Genomic DNA, 23992 nt, shown 5'->3' on the forward strand with positions numbered 1-23992 from the left:
ATTCCAAGGTGAGGTTTCAGTAAGAGGGTGCGGACCACACCTGGGGATCACCATTGGAGGTAGTGACAACAAAATACTGGCTCTTCCTCAGTGACTGGGAGATGGGTGCTGTACTGTGACATTATCTGCAGCACAGGGGGAGTCTCCAGAGGCAGCCCAGCATCTGGAGTGATGTAATAGGAGGTTCCTGTGATTCCACACCCCCTTCCAGTAAGGTCATGTCAAGACCAGAGTTTAATCCATTCACATGTCTAAAAGGAGAAGATTCTCAGGATACAGTGACAAAAATTGTTAATGTGAATTCAGCTCATGCCTAATATTCTGCCCAATCAGGAGTAATGGAGACAAAACATTTAAAGTATTTTAGTATTGTTCCAGTAGGTGGCAAACCAGCTTGGTTTGACTGTTAGATTGAGGAAGTACGATCAGGAGAACGAAAGTTTCATTCCAAGACTAATACAAAAGGCTTTCAAGAACCTGGAAATAAATTTGAGGCTTCAATTAGGCAAAATGCTCTCTAATGCCATTAAGTTATTTACAGAGTGCACTAATTTAACTACCACCACCTAGATTTGGGTGTAACCTCTAGATGGAGAAATGTCTGCAATAGAATCAATGCACAGGTTACACTAAGGCTTGCTGGTTATCAGTAAGTGGGTTAATTTTCCAATTGGCAGAGTTTTCATTTTTTTTTTTTTGTTCTGAGCACAATAAAGGATTACATTCCTAATGTCTGTTTTTCATTTGTGGGCCCTATAGTCACTTTTAGGAGTTATGGGGTCTATTTAGTAAGTGGACTTAATTAAAGTACCAGCCAAACAGCTCCTAACTGTGAATTTGCAAACCCAGCCTGTGACATGACAGTTAGGAGCTGATTTGCTGGTACTTTATCTCTGTCCACTGTATCTCCATCTAAGCTTAGTAAATAGACCCCTATATACTTTCAAAATGTATCTCAGAAGCCTCACTTACATTCAGCATGGCATTAAACGTATTTTCTCTTAGGATTGCAGAATCAATGGGAGAGATTCAAATGTTTGAAAAGCCAGTCGGGTGTATGTTTTTTCCTATCTAATAGACAGGGAAAACAGACACCCAACCGACTTTTCAAATATTTGAATTCCTCCCAATATGTCTATACCAGTTTCCCAAACACAGTCCTCAAGCCACCCTAACAGTCCAGGTTTTAAAGATATCCATGGCTCAGCAAAGATGGTCAAATCAAATTGACTGGGCCACTAATTAAGGGGTCTATTTACTAAGCCTTGGAAAGAGATAAAGTGGACAGAGATAAAGTACCAGACAATCAGCTCCTAACTGCCATGTCACAGACTGGGTTTGAAAAATAACAGTTAGGAGCTGATTGGCTGATACTTTATCTCCGTCCACTTTATCCCCATCCAAGGCTTAGTAAATAGACCCCTAAGTCACCTGTGGCCAGGCATGGATATACTTAAAGCTAGATCTTTAGGGTGCTTTGAGGACCGTGTTTGGGAACCTTTGGTCTATAGTGATTTGAATGGGAAGACTTAAAAAAATAAGTGTCAAGCACAGAGTTAGCTCAAGACCTATATTACTTGTGAGTCCCTATGTCTTAGACAATCTTCTACCAAGTGGCTGGTCTCTATTCTGCAGGGTCTCTTCACATGAAAAGGCCTGGGAGAGAGTCTTTGGAGAACAACTGGAAGATGAGCACAGGGTTGATTTTAGGCTCAATGCTGCCTCCAGTTCCCTATGTATTTGCATGAAAGAAAATTCCTATAAGTTTTTGTACAGTTGGTACCTTATTCCCTCAAAGTTGCACAATTTTCAGCACATGTCTTAGATAGCTGCTGGAGGGGTTGCTCTGCTACGGGTTCTTTCTATCATATACTGTATGGTGGTACTATCCTAAACTGCTCCCCATCCCGAGAACCATTTGTCAGTTAATGTCTTATACCATTTAGTTAGAGTTTCCCTATCTTGATCAGCATATATACCAACAAGAGAACGGTCCTCAAGCGCTGCTAGATTCACCAGAAATATCCTGGTAATGATGACCTGCATGTTGTTGATATATGAAGAGAACACCATTAACCAGTAGCACAAAGTACACCATTGCTACTGTAAAAGAAACCTCAGGACTCACCGTAAATCAGTGAGATGCGTTCACATAAAGGTTTCTTTTGACTGATTGTTGATCACTTTCCACCAGCAGCAATACCACACTCTCATATAGAATGACACTCACCTAGGCCATAGGCCCTATGTGCATTACCTCTACCTGGCGTAAACCCTCTCCTCCATCTATGCAGGCGGTCGTAAATAGAATCTGGCATGTATACCAGATGGAGTACCTGACAAGCTTCTTGCATAATTCCACCAAATCCTTTAATAAAGCGTGGGAACCTTGGATCACTAATTTTGAGGCCCACTCTCGCTTTCTCTATGACCGAATCCCTTTTGCCAGCTTGAGCAGCCCTCCTGACTTCTTCCTCCCTCCCTTCTTCTTACATGGCAGATTGGTACCTGCCTCTTTCCCCTTCTACTTCCTTCTCTTTCAACCTTGCTTAGAAGCAAAAGAAAATTACCAAGAGGGTTAATAACAGGCGTGGTACGAGTTGCTTCTATCAAACAGCTGCTTAATGGATACAAACAGAACACAATACTTTGAGCAGTGCTAAATAATTATACAGGTAAATTACTAGAAATGTTCTTGAATAAATTTAAATGACATTTAATGTTAAAAAATGGCAATAAAATATCACACAATAATTAGATTAGTCATAAAAAACTGACATATCTCAGCATTCTAGAAAACAAAGTTCTCACCGTCAACACCTTTCTGTTGTACGGATGCGGAGCTGGTGCTGTCCAAGTTTGGTAGATCATTTGGGTCATTCCCAGAGCTGGTTCAGGAAATTCGATAGCGACTTGGTATTTCTATGGGTGAGTTAGGTGGATAACCCACACGTTTCGCTGCTCCCTGTGGCAGCTTTTTCAAGGACCTTGAAAAAGCTGCCACAGTGGGGTACGTAAACTTTGGGATACATAAAAATGGGTGTAAGTATATATTTGCGTCATTTTAGGGGACTTTAAAAAAAAAGTGGAAACAGGCCGATTACTCCCACCTGCAAGTCTAAAAACACTTATTATGCACCCCAATATACCTGTCCCAGACACTGTACCTCAATTTCCATCATTTTGCACTTTTTCACTTCTTCGTGTCATTATTAGCTAATTTAAAAAAATTAAAAACTTCTTAATTGCCTAAATAGTCATTCAGGGGGGTGTCCAAGTGGTTCTGAACCAAACCCCGACATTTTTATCTTAAAATAGGGATTTCGCACTACTTTTCACCTGCTATGTGCTAGTGAAGAGAAATCCGCCATAAGCCCTATGGAGACGTATCGCTGGTAATAGGATACACAATTTAAAATGTATAGTCACCGCCTTTAAAATGTACAAGCAACTCTGTTCAAAGATGAATAACAGTATATAATAAATGTAAAATGGAGCGCTGGATGTCAGCAGCGCAAACACCTGTAAAAGTAAAATTGGGTTAGTAATACATTGTTTAGCAGCACCTTTAAGTGCAAGTGTGTGAGTCCGTGGATGATCCGGTCTATTGTGGGTTCCGTTCACATGTCGGCGGTCAGCACCGCATTCAGGTGGTGTCGCTGAGGATACCTAACTAACTTTCCCTGCAGCTGCCTACCTTTATGATGTCTCTCCTGGGTTTCTCTCCATCCGGCTGGTTTCTGCTGGCGTCTTCCCGCTCTCTCGTCCGTCAGCGCAATGCAGATGACGCAATGGGTTACTGGATCTGGTCTCTGGCACAAACCAATGCGTTTCGGGCTACTGAGCCCTTTGTCAAGGATAGCACCTCTGATCTGAGGTCTCCTTTTATTGGGAATCTTTATTAGTCAATTATATAATTAAAATCATAAAACATTTTTAAAATCGTAGTGAACTTCACTTTCACTGAATAGCAATTAATTAAACAGGTATTGCGCTGTAATTAATATAATTATAAATAAATGTAAAAATTGGAATTGTGTTAATTGATACTAATTAAATAATTTGTCTCATAAAAAAAAAGAGTTAAATTCAAAATCTGTATTGAGCCCTGTGGGTTCCAGAGTCTGCAGAAAAAAAGATCCATTTGGAATCTGTCTTTCATCACTGTTGAGAAACATCTCCACCTCTTCAGTTTGGAATTATTTTTTGTATCCCCATAAACTGTAGTTCCGCCGGATTCCAGTTATGGAAATCATGGAAATGCTTGGAGACACTTTGTGTTTGCAGACCTTTTTTAATGTTATAGATATGCTCAGCAATCCGTATCCTCATTTTTCTTTTTGTTTGGCCTACATACGTATTGTAAGCCACAAGGGCATTGCAAAAGATAGATTAATCCCTATGTTTCACATGATATTTTGTCTCTGATTCTGTATTATTTTTTTAAACATTATATGTGAACATAGTAACAGGTTTTGTAGTTGTTTTCTTTGTAGCTTTACATGCAGAGCAGTTTAAGCAGAAATTGTGTCCTTTCTTTTCTTATTTTACTTGATGTTCTTAATTTTTGTTGGGAATATAACTGGTCACCAGTTCTTGTTTTAATGATGTCACTTTCTTATAAATAATACGTGGTTTCTCCTGAATTAGTGGTGCATTCTGTTTATCTAATTATAAGATGTGCCAGTGGTTTCTCGATATCTTTTCAAAGGCTAGATGCTGACTATTAAATTGTGTAGTGAACGATGTACTGAAATCCTGTGGGTGTTCTTTTTGTTTATATTTTATTAAGTCTTTTCTGTCCATCCAAGCCATTTTGTCTATTTCCTTCTGGAGATCTTCATCTTTGTACCCTCTTTAGACAAATTAATTTTTCATCTGTAGATTCTGTTCTTTAAAAGTTTTTGTTTGTGAGCAGTTTATTTTTAAGCATCTAAATTGCCCACCAGGAATATTTTGTATGCATTTTTTTTTATGAGGATTGCTTGTTGTTGATAATGTATTGTTTCCACTGACTTTCTTTGTGTGGTATCTTGTATGTATGGTATTGTCTTGTACAGTGATGGCTAACCTTGACACTCCAGCTGTTTTTGAACTACATATCCCAGCATGCCCTACTACAGTTTTGCTATTTGTCCATGCTAAAACTGATGCAGGGCATGCTGGAATGTGTAGTTCAACAACAGCTGGAGTGTCAAGGTTAGCCATCACTGGTCTTGTATGTAAATTTCCAGATCAAGATATACAACCATTGTTTGACTGGTTTCGGATATGAATTCCAGTCCATACGTGTTGTCATTGATGTATTCGAGGAAGTCTTTTAGTGTTTGTTCTGGGCAGTTCCATATAAAGAATAGTTCATCTATATAGTATTTCCATATCATTATATGATGAGCAAACGGATTGTTATTCCATATGTTATCTTTCTCCCACCTAGCTATAAATACATTTGCATAACTAGGTGCGAATGAAAGTCCCATCACTGTCCCTTTCACCTGGTTGTAATATGTTCCATGATCCAAAAAATTATTATGGTGTAAAATGAAATTGATACAGAACGTTAGGAAATTAATTCAGCTCAGCGATGGGTTTGTGCAAAGAATCTATTTGCACGGGCGATCGCAAAGAGATTGACAGGAAGAAGCCGTTTGTGAGTGGCAACTAACCGTTTTCTGGGAGTGGTTGGAAAAATGCAGGTGTGTCCAATTGTTTGCAGGGCGGGTTCCTGACATTAATTTAGGTCTCGGACAGGCTGAAGTGTGCGCAGCAGCTACTCAGAGACTGCACAAGTTCTGTTTGTACAGCTCTGCTACACATGCGCTCGCACACTTGCAAAGCAAATATACACTCCCCTATGGGCGGCGATTATCTGTTCGCAGCAGCGCAAAAAACCCTACCGAGCGATCAGGTCTGAATTAGGCCTATCAAGGTAAAGAAGGAAAGTAAGGACACTTTTTCTGCTTAAACTGCTCTGCATGTAAAGCTACAAAGAAAACAACTGCAAAACCTGTTACTATGTTCACATGTAATGTAACAAAAAATAATACAAAATCAGAGACAAAATACCATGTGAAACAAAGGGATTAATTTATTTTTTGCAATGCCATTGTGGCTTACAATACGTATGTAGGCCAAACAAAAAGGAAAATGAGGATACGGATTGCTGAGCATATCTATAACATTAAAAAAGATCTGCAAACACACAGTGTCTCCAAGCATTTCCATGATTTCCATAACCGGAATCCAGCGGGACTACAATTCATGGGGATACAAAAAATAATTCCAAACTGTATAGGCGGAGACGTTTCTCAACAGCTAAGACAGAATCCAAATGGATTTTTTTTCTGCAGACTCTGGGACCCACAGGGCTCAATATAGAATTTGACTTTAACTCTTTTTTTATGAGACAATTATTTCATTAGTATCAATTAACACAATTGCAATTTTGACATTTATTTTTCACAAAAAAATAATATAATTATACTAATTACAGCGCAATACCTGTTTAATTATTAGTCAGTGAAAGTGAAGTTCACAACGATTTTAAAAATGTTTTATGATTTTAATTACATAATTAACTAATAAAGATTACCAATAAAAGGAGACCTCAGATCAGAGGCGCTATCCTTGACAAAGGGCTCAGCAGCCCGAAACGCGTTGGTAAGCGTCAGAGACCAGATCCGATAATCCATTGCATCACATGTATTGCGCCGACGGGCAAAAGAGCAGGAAGACGCCAGCGGGAACCAGCCAGACAGAGAGAAACCCAGGAGAGACATCATAAAGGTAGGCAGCTGCAGGGAAAGTTAGTTAGGTATCCTCAGCAATGCCACCTGAATGTGGTGCTGACCGCCGACATATGAAGGGAACCCACAATAGAATGGATCATCCATGGACTCACACACTTGCACTTAAAGGTGCTGCTAAATATTGTATTACCAATTTTACTTTTACAGTTGTTTGCACTTGCTGACACATCCAGCGCTCCATTTTACATTTATTAGGATACAGAATTATTGCTTTTACGAAAAGTTATCGCGAAACCTCGATATGCTAATAGGTGATAAAGCTAAATATTTATCTTATATAATACCCTTTATGAGGTCTAAGAACACTGTACACTATCTACGTATGAAGTACCGTAAGGGTACGCACGTTGCGTAACAATCGCTTAGCCGTAGTCGAGACGCTCAAGCGTCACGTTCGCTCACGGCCAAGAGATCACTGGCAGGCACGCTATTGGCTGCTGACTAACGTAATGATTCGCTATAGCGTAGCGGACGCTCGGGACCACGAGGAGATCACCAGCGGCGCTGACGCTCACAATGTTAAACCTTTATATCTAAACCATAAACAATGAAATATGCTGTAAAACCTTAGTGTAGAGATAGGGTGTAGATGCAACCTAGTGTAACCTTATTAACTTAAAAGCTGTTTGAGCGTCACCGACGCTCTGAGAATACTAAACACTATAAGAAATACACAGATACCGTGCTTAGGGTCCAACGCCTAATATATATATTATGAATGATATACTTGCAAAAGAATTAATACAAATACAAATCATACACTACAATATAACATAGACTACCTAACCAGCTAACTACACAGGAAATATAATACAATTACTATTTAAAGGAAAATAAGAGAGAAAGAGGAGAAGGGAGAGAGAGAGAGAGAAATTGGCCCACAATAACAAGAAGATCAATATAGTTGCGGAGAAACACTTACGCACAAGGGGAAACGATCGCATGCGCCTCGATATCCAGCTCCCGATTATCAGCAATGAGAACCGTTGAAGAGAGTGAACTGGATATGGTCGGCCTGCCTATTTATGCCCCACACACAATACAATTCAATGGTCCCTACAATCTCATTGTTCATTGGACACAGGAATTCGGCTTCGCATTATAACAAAAGGTCATAGGTTGATTCATACAGGTGGGCTGTGACTGCTTCCAACTGTTCAGGTAGGTGGGACACTGAGTTTCCCGCCGCATGACTAAATAAGAACAAATAATAGTAAATGGACATAAACTTCTTATGTCCATAACTATTCGCACGAGCGATTAATCCGCTCCAAACCAACACCGGAATATTGCTATTTAAATACTCTTCCGATGGGTACCAAACACCACTGTATGACCCCTGTTAGACCCTTCGTACAATACAAAGAGGGATATCTCTGTTCAGGAACATGCTATGTTAACTAAACTTTCAGAATCTATCAAAGGGACCATGATCTACAAAATACATTATATAGTGAAAATATGTAACGATTGAGTCGCACGCTACGATCACATAAACTCTACCGTAAATACGCATACCGTGCGCCTGCAAGTGCCCGCGACTGTGAGTATGCGCACGTACGGGAGAGCGCACGCATGCGCAGCACGGACCTGTGTGAGGTGCAAATATGGTAGTGTGCATAGAGATATTTTTCTGACTTTGACAGTCCACCCTTTGGCAGTCAATAATAACTGCCACCTTCTAAAACATTTCAAAAGAGAAAAATATATGTCAGGGGTTAATACATTTACATGGTTGGGTAGGGGAGGAGAGGAGAAGGTAGGAAAAGGGTATGACCTAGTGAGATAGCAGAAGCATGTGTGTATGAATCCGTGCTTGGGGGTCATGTATCATCGTGCCGTACGTGTTTTAAATCAAGCTTCGAGGTATTGCGAAGTATACATTTGAATTCCTTCTTATCCCGTGGTACGGGTCTGTGGATGGGCTGTCAAACTTTACCGAGCTCTTTTCGGCTTTGGTTGTAACAAAATGGGGGAGCACATTTTAGTTGATGATACATGAATGGGGGAGATATGTGATTGCTGATATCTGTGCCTGTATTCCCTATCGACTATGTGTGTCATTACCTGAGGGTTATAGAAATGAAGAAAATACATAATTACGGTAAATGCGGTGGTATTCTATGTCAGGTAAATGTACATTCGTCGATTGAGGTCTTGTTTGGTGTCTGTTGAATGCAGTCTTCTTTGTGCTTTTGCCCATAAGGTGCGAGCAAAAGCTGTCAATGTCCATAGATTTACAAAAGTGTTGGGCTAGCGTAATTTGAAAATTTCTAGGGAAACTGGGGATCCATGGCATAGTTCATCAAAAATCTGTGTATCAGGTTGTCAAAACTTCTTCTTTAATCTCTCTGTTGTCTGTATATCGGCTCATCAAATTCCTCGTCCAAGTGGGTCTTTTTACCTTGGAGGAAACGGAAAAACAGGTGAAAGAAACGGACCGTAGAAATCGCATTTTCATCACATCATTGTTTCTACATTTGGGTCATAAATCAAGTCCATTGGAATTACAGTTTCCCTGCTCCTTAAACTCATTACCCTAGTACGACGATTGCACCTCATTAAAGCCTGACCGCATCTAAATATCAAACCAATCGTTATGATAACACCTAAGATACATAGGAGAAACTTCCCAACATCCATTATGACTCCTTGAGCCCAGTCTCCTAAACCAGAGAACCAATTTCGCGGGTTCAACCATGACACCCAACCAGTCAGCTCATTACCTACAGCAGCAAGAGTGAGATTGTGTCTCCTGCGAAATTCCCACTTCAGTTGGAGAATATCGTCCATCTTTTGGTCTATGACCTCGACCGGGTCCTCGGTGCTATTCGTAATATATGTGCAACATTTCACGCCGTATTGTGTTGCCAGTGTGACACAATATCCGCCTGTCACTGCTGTGAGGTAATTAAGAACCATTCTATGCTGTACCAGTTCTGTTTTACAAGCTTGAAGTTCCCTTCCAGTATACCTAAACGTGTCATCATACATTTCAGTGATATTATCTAACAAATTGGCGAGCGCAGATATGTATTTATAATTCAACACTCCTCTAGCGGTGCGAGTGATATCTAACGCGATTAGAAACTGAATCCCGGTGGATTCATGGATCATGTCAGAGGCCGGATGCTCTGTTCTTTCTATCAGGTGCCGTTTAACTACGTGCTCGTAATGGGTATGAGTATAAGGAGTTTGGGCAACACGGTGTATGTCTTTCATTTTGTCATGTGATACAGTCATTACTTCAGGCAGTACTTTTCCAATATAACACAATCCTTCAGAGTTTGGGGCAAGCCACTTATACGCCTTTCTCCCGCATATGAAATATGCATCATCGGGGAGAACATATGGGACGGAGTAGGACATAACCATATTACACACCTTCCATGTGAAATCTCCTAACCGTAATTCTTCCATCTGCTTAGTACACGTATCAGGTTGTATGATATGTGCACAGTATCCTGGTGATACCTCTCCAACTCTCGTAATCCTATTTCCTAAGGTATACCTATACCGGAAAGATTTTCCTCTACTGGCTATGTGGCGTATAAGCTCTGTATCTGTAGGCATTCTATCTGCTCTATGCGAAAAGGTCATGGTTTGATTACTCCATGACACTTCCCAATTTCCCGGCTTTCGGGGATTGGAGATGTTAAAACATAATAGGGACCTATCCACATGGTATTGGTGGAGCTTCAAACTAGGAGGGCTGGAGATATTAAACCTCCTGTCCACCGGTCTCCCACCACTTAACTCAAGTACCTCCCCTAACGTTAAAGGAAATGGTACTAGCCCTGATTTGCTATGACCTTGAGGTACTTGAGAGCATACCCAACAATCTGTTTTATTTAACACACTACCCACTAAGGAGTGATAGTCACTCAATGGATGCCGGTCCATATGGATATTAAAACTGGATTGGCATTTCTTTATGCACCCATCCTCAATGACATTGTTACAGAGCCGACAGATACAGTTTTCTTCAGCTAACAATCCTTCACAATTCCTTCTATGGTCAATGTTATCGGATCGTTTTCTGATACTCGCCTTTGCTTGTTGATTATGTTGTTCTTGGAAAACTACGCCTCCATCTCTGTCATCAGAACCCATTCCAGAACCTCTCTCGACCTCCATGGTACTCTCGCCGGAACAGACTGTTCTGGTCAACATCATGGTCAACAGGAAAATCCGGATCACAGTCTCTTGGGGCAAGTCCATCTTGTAGGAGGAAACGGAGAAGAATGAGAAGGGGGAAAAAAAATAATTTGAGGGAGAGGGGATGGGAAGTTGGAGAAAAACAATAAAAGGGAACAGGGGATCGACAACTGCTTTTGGTCTTGTGATTTTCAATGCTCAGGTGCCGCCTCAGTCCTCCTGGAACAGACACTCCAGTGATACAACCTCTACCATCTGTTCCTTATCACGGGGCCTCTCTGGATCAGCAACCTTTTTACAGTGGGACGAATGAACCCAAGTCTCTCTCTCAGCAACCTTCAATGCTGTAGTGCTAGTCAATAAGACCTGGTATGGTCCTTCCCATCTGTCAATAAGGCAACCTGAGCGTAGAAAATTCCGTATCATTACATAATCCCCAGGTTCAATGTCATGACAATTACTATCTGGTAAATCAGGAATCACTAACTTCAGATTATCATTTTGATTCCTCAACTGTTTACTCATGTTAATCAAGTATTTTACAGTCACTTCATTGTTACACTTCAAATCATCCTGAGGGTTAATCATAACATGCGGTTGTCGACCAAACAAGATTTCAAAGGGAGACAGATTAAGAGGGGACCTGGGAGTGGTTCTGATGCTGTACAGTACAATGGGTAAAGCTTCTGGCCATGTCAATCCTGTCTCTGCCATCACTTTACTCAGTTTATTTTTAATAGTGCTGTTCACTCTTTCCACTTTCGCACTCGCCTGTGGACGGTATGGAGTGTGCAGCTTGCTATCAATTCCCATCAATTTACACATTCCTTGAAAGACATCACCTGTAAAATGGGTACCCCTATCACTTTCGATAATTCTAGGGATACCATATCTACATACAAATTCCTGCACAATTTTCTTAGCAGTAAACATAGCGGTATTTGTGGCCGCCGGAAATGCTTCGACCCAATTTGAGAAAACATCTATACAAACAAGTACATATTTCAAATTTCGACAAGGGGGTAATTGAATAAAGTCAATCTGTATTACCTGGAAAGGGCCGCCGGCAGGTGGGATATGAGATGGTTCTGTAGGTATTGCCTTTCCGATGTTCTTTCTCAGACAGGTAAGGCATGACATTGCCCTTTTACTCGCATGAGAAGAAAATCCTGGGGCACACCAATATGCTCTTACCAACTTGCACATCCCTTCCTTGCCCAGATGAGTCAGCCCGTGAGCTGCCTCAGCTAAGCATGGAAGGTATGCTTTGGGGGCCACTGGTTTACCGTGTCCATCCGTCCAGAGTCCTGAGGACTCCTGACCATATCCCTTTGCCCTCCAGACTGCCTTTTCCTGTGTGGAACACAAATTTTGCATCTCACACAACTTCTGTGTGTTGATGGTATTAAATACCATCAGTTGTGTGGTGTCTGTCTGTCTGGGGGTAGCAGCTGCTAATTTAGCAGCTTCGTCTGCTCGGCTGTTACCAAGTGATACTGGGTCTTGGCTATATGTGTGTGCTTTACATTTGATAACAGCCACTCTGTCGGGTTCCTGTATCGCTGTTAGAAGCCTTTTTATGTGAGCTGCATGCGCTACCGGTGTACCAGCTGCCGTCATGAAATTTCTGAGGCGCCATAGGGCTCCGAAATCATGGAATACCCCGAATGCGTATCTAGAGTCGGTGTAGATATTGGCTGATTTGCCCTTAGCCAATTCACATGCTCTGGTTAGGGCGACCAGTTCAGCAACCTGGGCTGAGTGAGGTGGGCCTAGCGGTTCCGCTTCTATGGTGCCTTGGTCATCTACGACTGCGTATCCAGTACACAAGTCTCCCGAGTCTGACTGTCTATGACAACTACCGTCCGTGTAGAACGTAAGTTCTACATCTTCCAGTGGGTTGTCACTGATGTCAGGCCTTGCGGTAAAATTTTGGGTCAAATATTCCATACAATCATGAGTGTCTTCCTTTGTATTAAATCCTCCTTCCCCACCACTCTCATCCTCCACCCTTTGTGCCTGTCCAGGCACACCTGGGAGATATGTTGCAGGATTTAATGCACTGCATCTCCTTATGGTGATGTTTACGGGGGCCATTAGTGCCAATTCCCATCTTGTAAACCGCGCTGATGAGACGTGTCTGGTTTGGGCAGAATTCAACAAGGCTGACACTGCATGTGGTGTATGAATTGTGAGGTTGTGACCTAGCACGACGTCTTCGCTTTTCGTTACTAGCAATGCTATCGCAGCAACGCTTCGCAAGCATGTGGGGAGGGATCGCGCTACCGTATCTAGCTGAGCGCTGTAATATGCTACCGGCCTGCTGGCATCACCGTGCTTTTGGGTTAGTACGCCTGCCGCGCAACCAGCACTTTCTGTTCCGTATAGTTCAAAGGGTTTCCCATAGTCCGGCATACCCAATGCTGGTGCCTCCGTTAGGCACTGCTTAAGTCTCTCAAATGCTGTCTCAGACTCGTCTGTATGCGAAATCCGATCAGGTTTGTTTGAGGAGACCATCTCCTGCAAGGGTAACGCTAGGATGGAAAACCCTGGGATCCAGTTACGGCAATACCCACACATTCCTAAAAATGTTCTGATCTGTTGCTGGGTTTGTGGCAGAGTCATGTCTCTAATTGCTTGAATTCTATCAGCGGTCAGGTGTCTCAGTCCTTGTGTTAAACAGTGTCCCAAATATTTTACCTTAGTTTGGCATAATTGCAACTTGTCTTTGGAAACCTTGTGTCCTGTGTCTGAAAGATGAAACAGGAGCTGTTTCGTATCCTTCAGGGATGCTTCCAATGAATCAGAACACAGTAGTAGATCATCCACGTACTGTATTAATACTGATCCACTCACTGGTTGGAAAGACTGTAAACAATCATGCAAAGCCTGAGAAAATATACTTGGGCTATCTATGAATCCTTGTGGTAATCGAGTCCATGTGTATTGGACTCCACTGTATGTAAATGCAAACAAATATTGACTGTCAGGGTGCAGAGGTACCGAAAAGAAAGCGGAGCAGAGGTCAATAACAGTGAAAAATTTCGCAGTGGGAGGGATTTGCATTAGGATGACAGCTGGATTTGGCACTACGGGGAACTGACTCTCAACTATTTTGTTAATCCCCCTTAGATCCTGCACTAGCCGGTAACCCCTCCCCCCCACTCTTTTTAACAGGGAAGATGGGACTATTGGCAGTGCTGGACGTTCTTACCAGAATGCCCTGTTGTAGCAAGCGCTCTATTACGGGATACACTCCTAACTCCACCTCTGGCTTCAGAGGGTACTGTGGGATTTTTGGAACTATCCTACCATCTTTTACTTGTACAACTACCGGAGCTACGTTTGCCATTAATCCAGTGTCCTGTCCATCTTTAGTCCAAAGTGACTCTGGTATCTGAGATGTCATTTCTTCTACTTGGGAGGGAGTCCTATTTGTCATAATGGTATGTGACATTAATTTTGACGGGAGTCTAACATGTCTCGCACTTCCTGAGCGTGATTCTCAGGTATGTCCAAGAATACACCTTCAGGAGTACAATAAATGACGCACCCCATTTTACACAGTAAGTCTCTTCCCAGGAGATTAGTCGGTGCCGATGCAGCCAGCAAAAAGGAATGCTTGGTATGTAAAGGCCCTATTGTAATCTCGGCTGGTTTGCTAACGGGGTAGTGCTGGACTACTCCCGTTACCCCTATGGCTGGAATTGTCTTACCAGTGGTTCTCATGCCCACTGTCGAATTTATCACTGATTTGGCCGCCCCTGTGTCTACAAGAAAGTTTAATGATTTACCAGCTACATTGATTGCAATTTCTGGTTCGCTTTCAAGGCTTGCAATCAATTTTACTGGCTGCAGATTACAGGTATGGCCACACCCCTATTGGGTATGGTGACCTCCCTGAATCCCGCTGGCAGCAACTACTTGTGATGGAGTTAATTGGGAGCTACCAGAGGCTTGCCAGTCTCTGTTCGGGGGGTATCTTTTTGTTTCCCCTGTATGTGGCTCATAACTCCGTTTCTGCGGACCTTGCTCCCAATGTCGTGTGTCGTGTCGTTGTCTAGGGGGTTGGTATGAGTTTCGTGAATTCTTCATTCTACAATCTCGTGCCATGTGTCCCTGTTTATGACAAGAATAACAAGTAGGAAAAGGACAGTTTGGTGCCGCACAGGACCCTAAAAGAATTTTTTTGTGTAATGGGCTTTTATGAAATTTGTACCTTGTAAACCAACAGTGCATATGCATGCGAAATGCCTGTATAGGTCTTTAAGGAGTTACTGTGGTTGGTGGTGCACCCAGAGTCAATAGTACATGTTAATGTTAGCAAAAGAAAAAGAGAGACTCTGTGTTGGGGCACGCTTGAAAAACTAAAACTTAACTTTTAATTATAGCATGATAAAATTTATGGTACACAGTTCAACACACATATAGTTTATAACATTTAAGGAGAAAAAATATAATAATAAATAATTCTCACTTTAAGAAGTAATAATTTTGGAGTAATAATTTTCCAAATGATATTATTATTTGTGGTGACAGTGACACCTGAGATGAAAATATTAAGAAATCTGTTTCTGCATAGGAGAAAATTCTTCCAATGCCTGTTATAATGGTGTGTCCTGGTAACGATTAATCTGCTATTTCAAAATCTAGAAATTTATGAGTCAAAAATAGCAATATGCCAAAGAACTCTAGATGAGTGTATGATCAGAAGGAAAATTCTATAAGAAGGAGGAAAATTAGGAATGAAAAGTGGTAATGGTCAAAGGTTGCTCCACCACCTCTACTTTTCACACAGAGATATTTATTACTGCTCCTAATATTCCCTGGAAGTCTCCCATCCAGGTACTGATCAGGCTAATCACTGCTTAGCTTCCAAGATCAGACGAGATTGGGCGTAGCCAGTGAGATATGGCAGTAATATCACATAGATTGTGAAGAGAGAATGTATGGTTATTGACATATACCTGTTAGGGTACTTCTGCTGTCCATTAATACGCACAGTTATCCTGTTACTTTAAGCATTGCAGGATAGTTATTTAACTGTCGTCAGGATGAGAGAGTACCGAACCAGTAAGTTTCAGGAAACGTATAGGTTCAGAGCCCGTCTTCTGCTGTCCACTGTCATATAATTTGTATTAAATTATATATAGTTTCAGCATAGTGTATGGTGCCGTACTTACCCGTTGATACGACCTCACCTATCCCTCCGCTAGGGGCTTTCGTTACTAATCTCGGGGGTTGAGCTGTGCCTACAGTGGTCTCTGCTATGGTGGCTGCTAGAGAGAGCGCTGAAATTGTTGCCGATTCGTCCTCTTGATCACACTCCTGAGGAAAGTTCAAAACAGGGTACAACTTGCACGGGTTAATACTTGCATTGGTTAATTGGTTAACATTATCTTTAACATTTACACAGTTGCTAAGTGTTTGTTTGTTACACCTTAATGCGTCATTCTCCGCAACCAATTTTTCTCCCGATATATATGGTGGCGGTGGGGCCGTGGCTATCAGTTTTCTGATCGAGCCAGATCCCGCCGCCTGAGCCAATCCTCTCTGTATGTCACCCTCCTGTTGCCACAACTGTAAATAATCATAATGTTTGATTCGTCTCTTGGCTGATTTAATGAGACATATCCTTCTCCTTAAATTCGTTAACACTTCTGTGCTGAAGCTACCTACTCTTGGGAATTTCTCCCCGTCATGTACCGTCATTCTCTCCCATTCATCACATAAAGCTTCTGTGTGACTTCCGTATTTCTCACACATTACGTATCTTGCCGACCCGACTGGTCGGTTCACTGAATCAACCCGAACCGAGGTTGATCGCCCCCTACCTGAACAAGTGGCCCCCATAGTTCGAAGGTGTTGCTTTATTCAACCAACCCTTACGCAAACCAAAATGTTCAAAATAGGCTGACGGTGGCGGTTTACCGAGTACCCCACTCACTCGCCCACGCCGACCAATACGACCTGATCACACCGATATGGTGCTGGCGTACTCGACCTAGGGCCCCTGCGACCTGAACCTCTATTTACTGGAACCTGTGAGGGTGATCCGAAGAACACTTACTCTTTCCAGTAACTATTGGTTGTTGGATAGTTCCTGAGTGTGCAGCGAACCTCCCTTAAAATAAAAAAAATTACACAAATCACGTTAGAATGTACAAATAGCGTTTATGACCTTCGTACACAAATAGTACCGGTCAGGTTTACTAATGCACACAATTACGTGCGGTACAATCGTTCAGCACATAAGCAACTAATCTTATGTACGGAGCGACCAGTGGAATCGAAAATTGCGGCTGCGAATTCCTTCAGCCAGAGCTTGTATGGCCTATATGGGTGTTGCACCAACCCTTTCTTGGTGTTGTGCCTGTGGACTGTATAGCGGACTTCCTTGTCTGCTGTACCTGAACCTGCTGGTCTGCTATGACCTCCTGGTCTGTTACAGTATGACCTCCTGGTCTGCTACACTCTAATGCTCAAATTGTATGTTTTAACCAGGGATGCCTCCCTAGCCACCATGTACGTCACTTACACGCATGTACCTCACGAGAACTCGACTTTTCTTGTGGTTCAACCTCAAAAATTGTAAAAACAAACACTCACTCACCACATATACACTTTTGTTTCTATTTCTATTTCGGCGCAGAAATTTTCTTCAGACCAGATGTGTTACAAATTAGGAGAAGGATCTATTAATTAAAATTTCGAATGTTAAAATAGATTTGCGCAATTTATCGCCTTGCGTTATTTACCGCGTTGCGCTATTTATCGCGTTGAAATTTTTTTTAACACTTGTGATTTGAGTTACGTGGGCGTACCCGTACGCTCCGTTGCGTAATATACGCTGCGTGCGTCGGCCCTTGGGTTGCGTACACAAGTCTCAGTCCTTTGTTAGAGACACGTGTACGCAAAGCAAAGATCCACCGTAACACAATTTATACGTTTATCAATGTAGATGATCCTTTATCATCTACCACGCACCACACTGACTTCGCCTTGTCTCTCAGGCACAGCTGTGTTTGTCTATATTTTAACTATATTACCTTTACTCTTAAACTATGAAATAGCGGCAAATCTCTCTTAGCACGTTTATCAACTATAAAACAGGCAAACAGGAGAGTGATATACGAAAATACACAAATGAAAAAAAGAAATGCAGATATATATGTGTGCGTGCGTGTGTACGCAAGACAGAAAAATAAACAGTTTTAAAAGAGACTAGCGTGTTGTTCTTACCTCCGGTTCCCGGATTCCTTCAGCACCCTTTACTAAGAGAAGCAGACGCTTATCCAAACAGCACTACGAGGAATATGATCTCCCGCCCTTTGCTGCTGGATAATGTCTGCTGAAATTACCTAGTGCAGATGTGTGAAGGACAGGACGAGCCCGCAATTGATAAAGCTAAATATTTATCTTATATAATACCCTTTATGAGGTCTAAGAACACTGTACGCTATCTACGTATGAAGTACCGTAAGGGTACGCACGTTGCGTAACAATCGCTTAGCCGTAGTCGAGACGCTCAAGCGTCACGTTCGCTCACGGCCAAGAGATCACTGGCAGGCACGCTATTGGCTGCTGACTAACGTAATGATTCGCTATAGCGTAGCGGACGCTCGGGACCACGAGGAGATCACCAGCGGCGCTGACGCTCACAATGTTAAACCTTTATATCTAAACCATAAACAATGAAATATGCTGTAAAACCTTAGTGTAGAGATAGGGTGTAGATGCAACCTAGTGTAACCTTATTAACTTAAAAGCTGTTTGAGCGTCACCGACGCTCTGAGAATACTAAACACTATAAGAAATACACAGATACCGTGCTTAGGGTCCAACGCCTAATATATATATTATGAATGATATACTTGCAAAAGAATTAATACAAATACAAATCATACACTACAATATAACATAGACTACCTAACCAGCTAACTACACAGGAAATATAATACAATTACTATTTAAAGGAAAATAAGAGAGAAAGAGGAGAAGGGAGAGAGAGAGAGAGAAATTGGCCCACAATAACAAGAAGATCAATATAGTTGCGGAGAAACACTTACGCACAAGGGGAAACGATCGCATGCGCCTCGATATCCAGCTCCCGATTATCAGCAATGAGAACCGTTGAAGAGAGTGAACTGGATATGGTCGGCCTGCCTATTTATGCCCCACACACAATACAATTCAATGGTCCCTACAATCTCATTGTTCATTGGACACAGGAATTCGGCTTCGCATTATAACAAAAGGTCATAGGTTGATTCATACAGGTGGGCTGTGACTGCTTCCAACTGTTCAGGTGGGTGGGACACTGAGTTTCCCGCCGCATGACTAAATAAGAACAAATAATAGTAAATGGACATAAACTTCTTATGTCCATAACTATTCGCACGAGCGATTAATCCGCTCCAAACCAACACCGGAATATTGCTATTTAAATACTCTTCCGATGGGTACCAAACACCACTGTATGACCCCTGTTAGACCCTTCGTACAATACAAAGAGGGATCTCTCTGTTCAGGAACATGCTATGTTAACTAAACTTTCAGAATCTATCAAAGGGACCATGATCTACAAAATACATTATATAGTGAAAATATGTAACGATTGAGTCGCACGCTACGATCACATAAACTCTACCGTAAATACGCATACCGTGCGCCTGCGGGTGCCCGCGACTGTGAGTATGCGCACGTACGGGAGAGCGCACGCATGCGCAGCACGGACCTGTGTGAGGTGCAAATATGGTAGTGTGCATAGAGATATTTTTCTGACTTTGACATAGGGTAACCTCCATGGTCTCCAAGGCAGGATTTGTTTAAGTCGCACATATAGCTACATACAGTATGCTGAGAAATGTCGTCATGTTTCCTGTCAACTATCAATGTTGGCATCATTACTGTCAACATTGTGGTGTCAACATTATGAATGATGACATTGTTATTGTCGACCTTCTGACTACATCCCCTGATATATGCAGCCAACTCTCATATTAAGATAAAGAACCCAAGTTACAGCTATATTTTTGGCATATACAAAATCTTTTCTTATGGCAACTGGATTTCTGCACATTGGCAAAATTAACATTGCTGCAATTGATAGTGTCATTTTCCTTTGTAACATGTTATGTGTTCATTTCTATAATATATTTACATTCATTTAGGAAAAATCTGTCAGGAGGCCTAAGAGAAGTGTGGATTTGTCTCGTACAACGTGTCTTCTCCATTTGAAAGCTGACTACTTATTTTTTAAAAGATTTCAAAACTTACAAGAAGCAATTTCTCAGGTATGAAACTTACTAGAGGAATAATTTGGTAAGGGTCAGGCTCTTTACTGAAAAGGAAATTGTGATTGTTGAATAAAAATGTCTAGATATTTGTAGTAATATTTTGTGGCTACAAACCTCTGGACAGATATTTGTCAAGCAACTTCATGGTGCCGGGCTCCTTCATTGTTTTTTAGGAGGTGTGGCCATATCTTCCTGAATTGGCCACGCCCCCCAGTACCGGGGCCCATGGCCACCCTCAGCAACTCTGCCTGCTTCACAGTGTTTCCCTCTTCTTCCTAATATAGGACTCAGGAGAAGAAGATGTTCCTATGAATGCCTCTACTTGGCTTTCTGAATGTCTATACATTTTACTCTACATGTATAGAAATAAAACAGAAAAATAAACAATATTGTAAATAAAATAGTTTATCTTTTAATCTGGACAGATTTGGAAAACATATTTTTGTTATGTAGTGTAAATCATTGTAATTTCTGGATTTTGTATGTCACATTTGCAGTACCAGTATTTACTATGTATATTCATTTCTTTACAGATTGCTGGATATTTGATGTCAGTAAATGCAATCTTTGAACAAGTAAACTTTAATGGCATCAGACATATTAACTTTAAAGTAAAAGTGTTAAATGTAAGTATGACTTGATGAGCATCTGATATTATAATTAATCAAAGATTTATGCAAATTGCCTTTTGTTATCCATGGTATAAAAATGTATAAGCATAACATTTGTATATATATATATATATATATATATATATATATGAAGATCCTTTAACATCTCTATTTCACCATTCTATTCCCCTTTCATCATTATCTCCCTCAGTGTCCCATCCAGGGGTGTAACTAGGGGGTCTGAAATAACGAGAGTGTATCAAAAAAGGTCATGGCCTTGTGGGGAAGGGGCGTGGCCACACAATAGTGCTTCCATTTCAAATTATGCCACACAGTATCATATTACACCGCACGGTAGTGTCTCTTATTCACGTTATGCCACACAGTATCATATTACATTGCACAGTAGTGTCTCTTATTCACGTTATGCCACACAGTATCATATTACACTGCACAGTAGTGTCTCTTATTCATGTTATGCCACACAGTATCATATTACACCGCACAGTAGTGTCTCTTATTCACATTATGCCACACTGTATCTCATTATACCACACAGTAGTGTCTCTTATTCATGTTACGCCACACAGTATCATATTATCCCACCCAGTAGTGTCTCTTATTCACATTATGCCACACAGTATCACATTACACCGCACAGTGGTATCTCTTATTCACGTTATGCCACACAGTATCACATTACACCGCACAGTGGTATCTCTTATTCACGTTATGCCACACAGTATCACATTACACCGCACAGTAGTGTCTCTTATTCACGTTATGCTACACAGTATCATATTACACTGCACAGTAGTACTCTTATAGGAAACACTGTCTATAGAAGGCATATGGGGAATGCAAATAGAAAATAGAAATGTGGACCACTGCTAGTAAATATATTTCTATTTTTATAAGTGGAATGCGACTGCAATATCCCTGTTCTCACTGCTCCATCGATTGGATCACATTGGCTGTAAACACCTCTGCCTGATTAACAGGCAGAGGTGTTCGTTGGGAGGGCGAGGGGCGGTGATGGACCGTTGCGGGGACGGTGTGGGGAAAATGGGATTGGGCTGTCTGCATTTTCGGGGCAGCTAAGTGATATCACACGCAGCCACCCTTATGTGAAAAATGGCGGCGGACCACCTGCATATGCAGCCTAGCTGCAGCTGCAGGGGGTCTTCAACAGTCGCTGCGACCACAATTAATTGCGGTCACAGTCGCTGAGCAGCCCATTCAGCATGCTAGACGGCCTTGCCCTGCGATGGATGAGCATCCCCCAGCATGCAATAGAAAGGATTGCAGATTCTGCTTTTCAGCAGAATCTGCAATCCTTCCCGAATAACCCCCACTGCCATTAGTACATCTGATCCCGCTCATAGGCACACATATACACTTACATACATACTGTCACACACACACAAAACACATACAGTATATATGATATAAAGTACAGTCACACATGCCGTATATACAAATAGCTACACATGCACACATATATACAGTCACATACATACATAGTTTCACACTTACATAATCACACACTAATACACACATAAATACAGTAGATACTTATACACACACAAACATACATACACATATAGTCACATACAGAAATGTAGTCACAGACACACACACAGACAGACTATATAGTGTGTACCCCCTTCACTTCACTCAATGCATGTACTTTAGTAGCTCCTTGTACTCTCTGCCTCTCCTCCATACTGCTGGGTTTCCAGGCACTGACTGAGTACCGTGTAGCCCCCCCCCCCCCCCGTCTTCCTGAAGGTCAGTGCCGTGCAGTGCAGGCCTAAACCACCCCTCCCCTCCCTTAATCTGGATTGTACCTTGTGACTGTCTGTTACTGCTGGCGCCGGTGTCCAGCGGCACAGCACTGCACTAGTGATCAATCAGACTACAGCTCCCGGAGCTCCCGGCAACAAGGGAAGCTGGGAGCTGTAGTTTATGTTGAGTCTGATTACAAGTGAGGTGCGGTGCGCTGCTGCCTGCCGTTGGCACTAACAAACAGTCACCAAGTCTGACAGTACTACTGGATTCTACCCCCTGGCCGTGAATGGCACTGCCAGGCAGCGCCCCCTTCTTGCCTGGCGCCCCTGGTGAGTGCCATCCTGGCCAATGGGTAGATACGCCCCTGGTCCCATCTTTCTTTATTATTGTCTAGATCTGTCATCGCTTGGAGAGTGATAAAATGGAGAGAGAAAAAGTACCAGCCAATCAGCTCCTAACTGTCATTTTTCAAACACTGTGGGGGAGATGTACTAAGCAGCCCATGGCAACTAATCAGCATTGAAGTAACATTTATAATTTGCATACTATAAAAGTATACAGAGCTGCTAATTGGTTGCAACTTCTCCACTGGCTCTCTTCTCCACTTTTATCACTGCTTAGTACATCTCCCCCACAGCCTGTAACATGACAGTTAGGAGCTGATTGGCTGATACTTTTTCTTTCTCCACTTTATCACTCTCCAGCAATATTGCATCTACTGTAGCTCTATGTGTCTTAGTCCTCCTCCATCCCATGTATGGAAATGGCAGCAGGAAGACACACTGACATCATGTTCACAGGCAGTGGTGCAAGTAGAAAAAATGTCTCATAGGTACTGTGTGCACATGCCAACAAAAATGGGTGTGGCAAAATGCCACATGGGGTGTGGCCATTGAAAATGGGGGCGTGATACATATATGGGGGGGCCAGATACACATATGACCCCAATAGTGCCACATACACATTGCCCCAGAGGGCCAGATATACATTGCCCCAGAGTGCCAGATACACAAATGCCCCCACAGTGCCAGATACACAAATGCCCCCACTGTGGCAGATGCACAAATGCCCCCACAGTGCCATATACACAAATGCCCCACAGTGCCAGATACACATTGCCCCACAGTGCCAGATACACATTGCCCCACAGTGCCAGATACACAAATGCCCCCACAGTGCCAGATACACAAATGCCCCCACAGTGCCAGATTCACAAATACCCCCACAGTGCCAGATACACAAATGCCCCCACAGTGCCAGATACACAAATGCCCCACAGTGCCAGATACACATTGCCCCACAGTGCCAGATACACATTGCCCCA

At 42.1% G+C, this 23992-nt stretch overlaps 1 protein-coding gene and 1 pseudogene across 1 annotated transcript in view; one reads left to right on the forward strand and one right to left on the reverse strand.

The window, feature by feature from the left end:
- The window catches only part of LOC134906534 (disintegrin and metalloproteinase domain-containing protein 10-like), a 286183-nt gene that overhangs the window by 85982 nt on the left and 176209 nt on the right, over positions 1–23992 (forward strand). The window contains exons 6-7 of the mRNA XM_063914722.1: positions 20141–20263; positions 20800–20892. Of these exons, the coding sequence (XP_063770792.1) occupies positions 20141–20263; positions 20800–20892 (216 nt within the window). The remainder of the gene's footprint in view (positions 1–20140; positions 20264–20799; positions 20893–23992) is intronic.
- On the reverse strand, positions 15772–15890 carry LOC134935875 (5S ribosomal RNA; annotated as a pseudogene).

This window comes from Pseudophryne corroboree, chromosome 1, assembly GCF_028390025.1.
Source record: "Pseudophryne corroboree isolate aPseCor3 chromosome 1, aPseCor3.hap2, whole genome shotgun sequence".
In the NCBI taxonomy this organism is placed as follows: Eukaryota; Metazoa; Chordata; class Amphibia; order Anura; family Myobatrachidae; genus Pseudophryne; species Pseudophryne corroboree.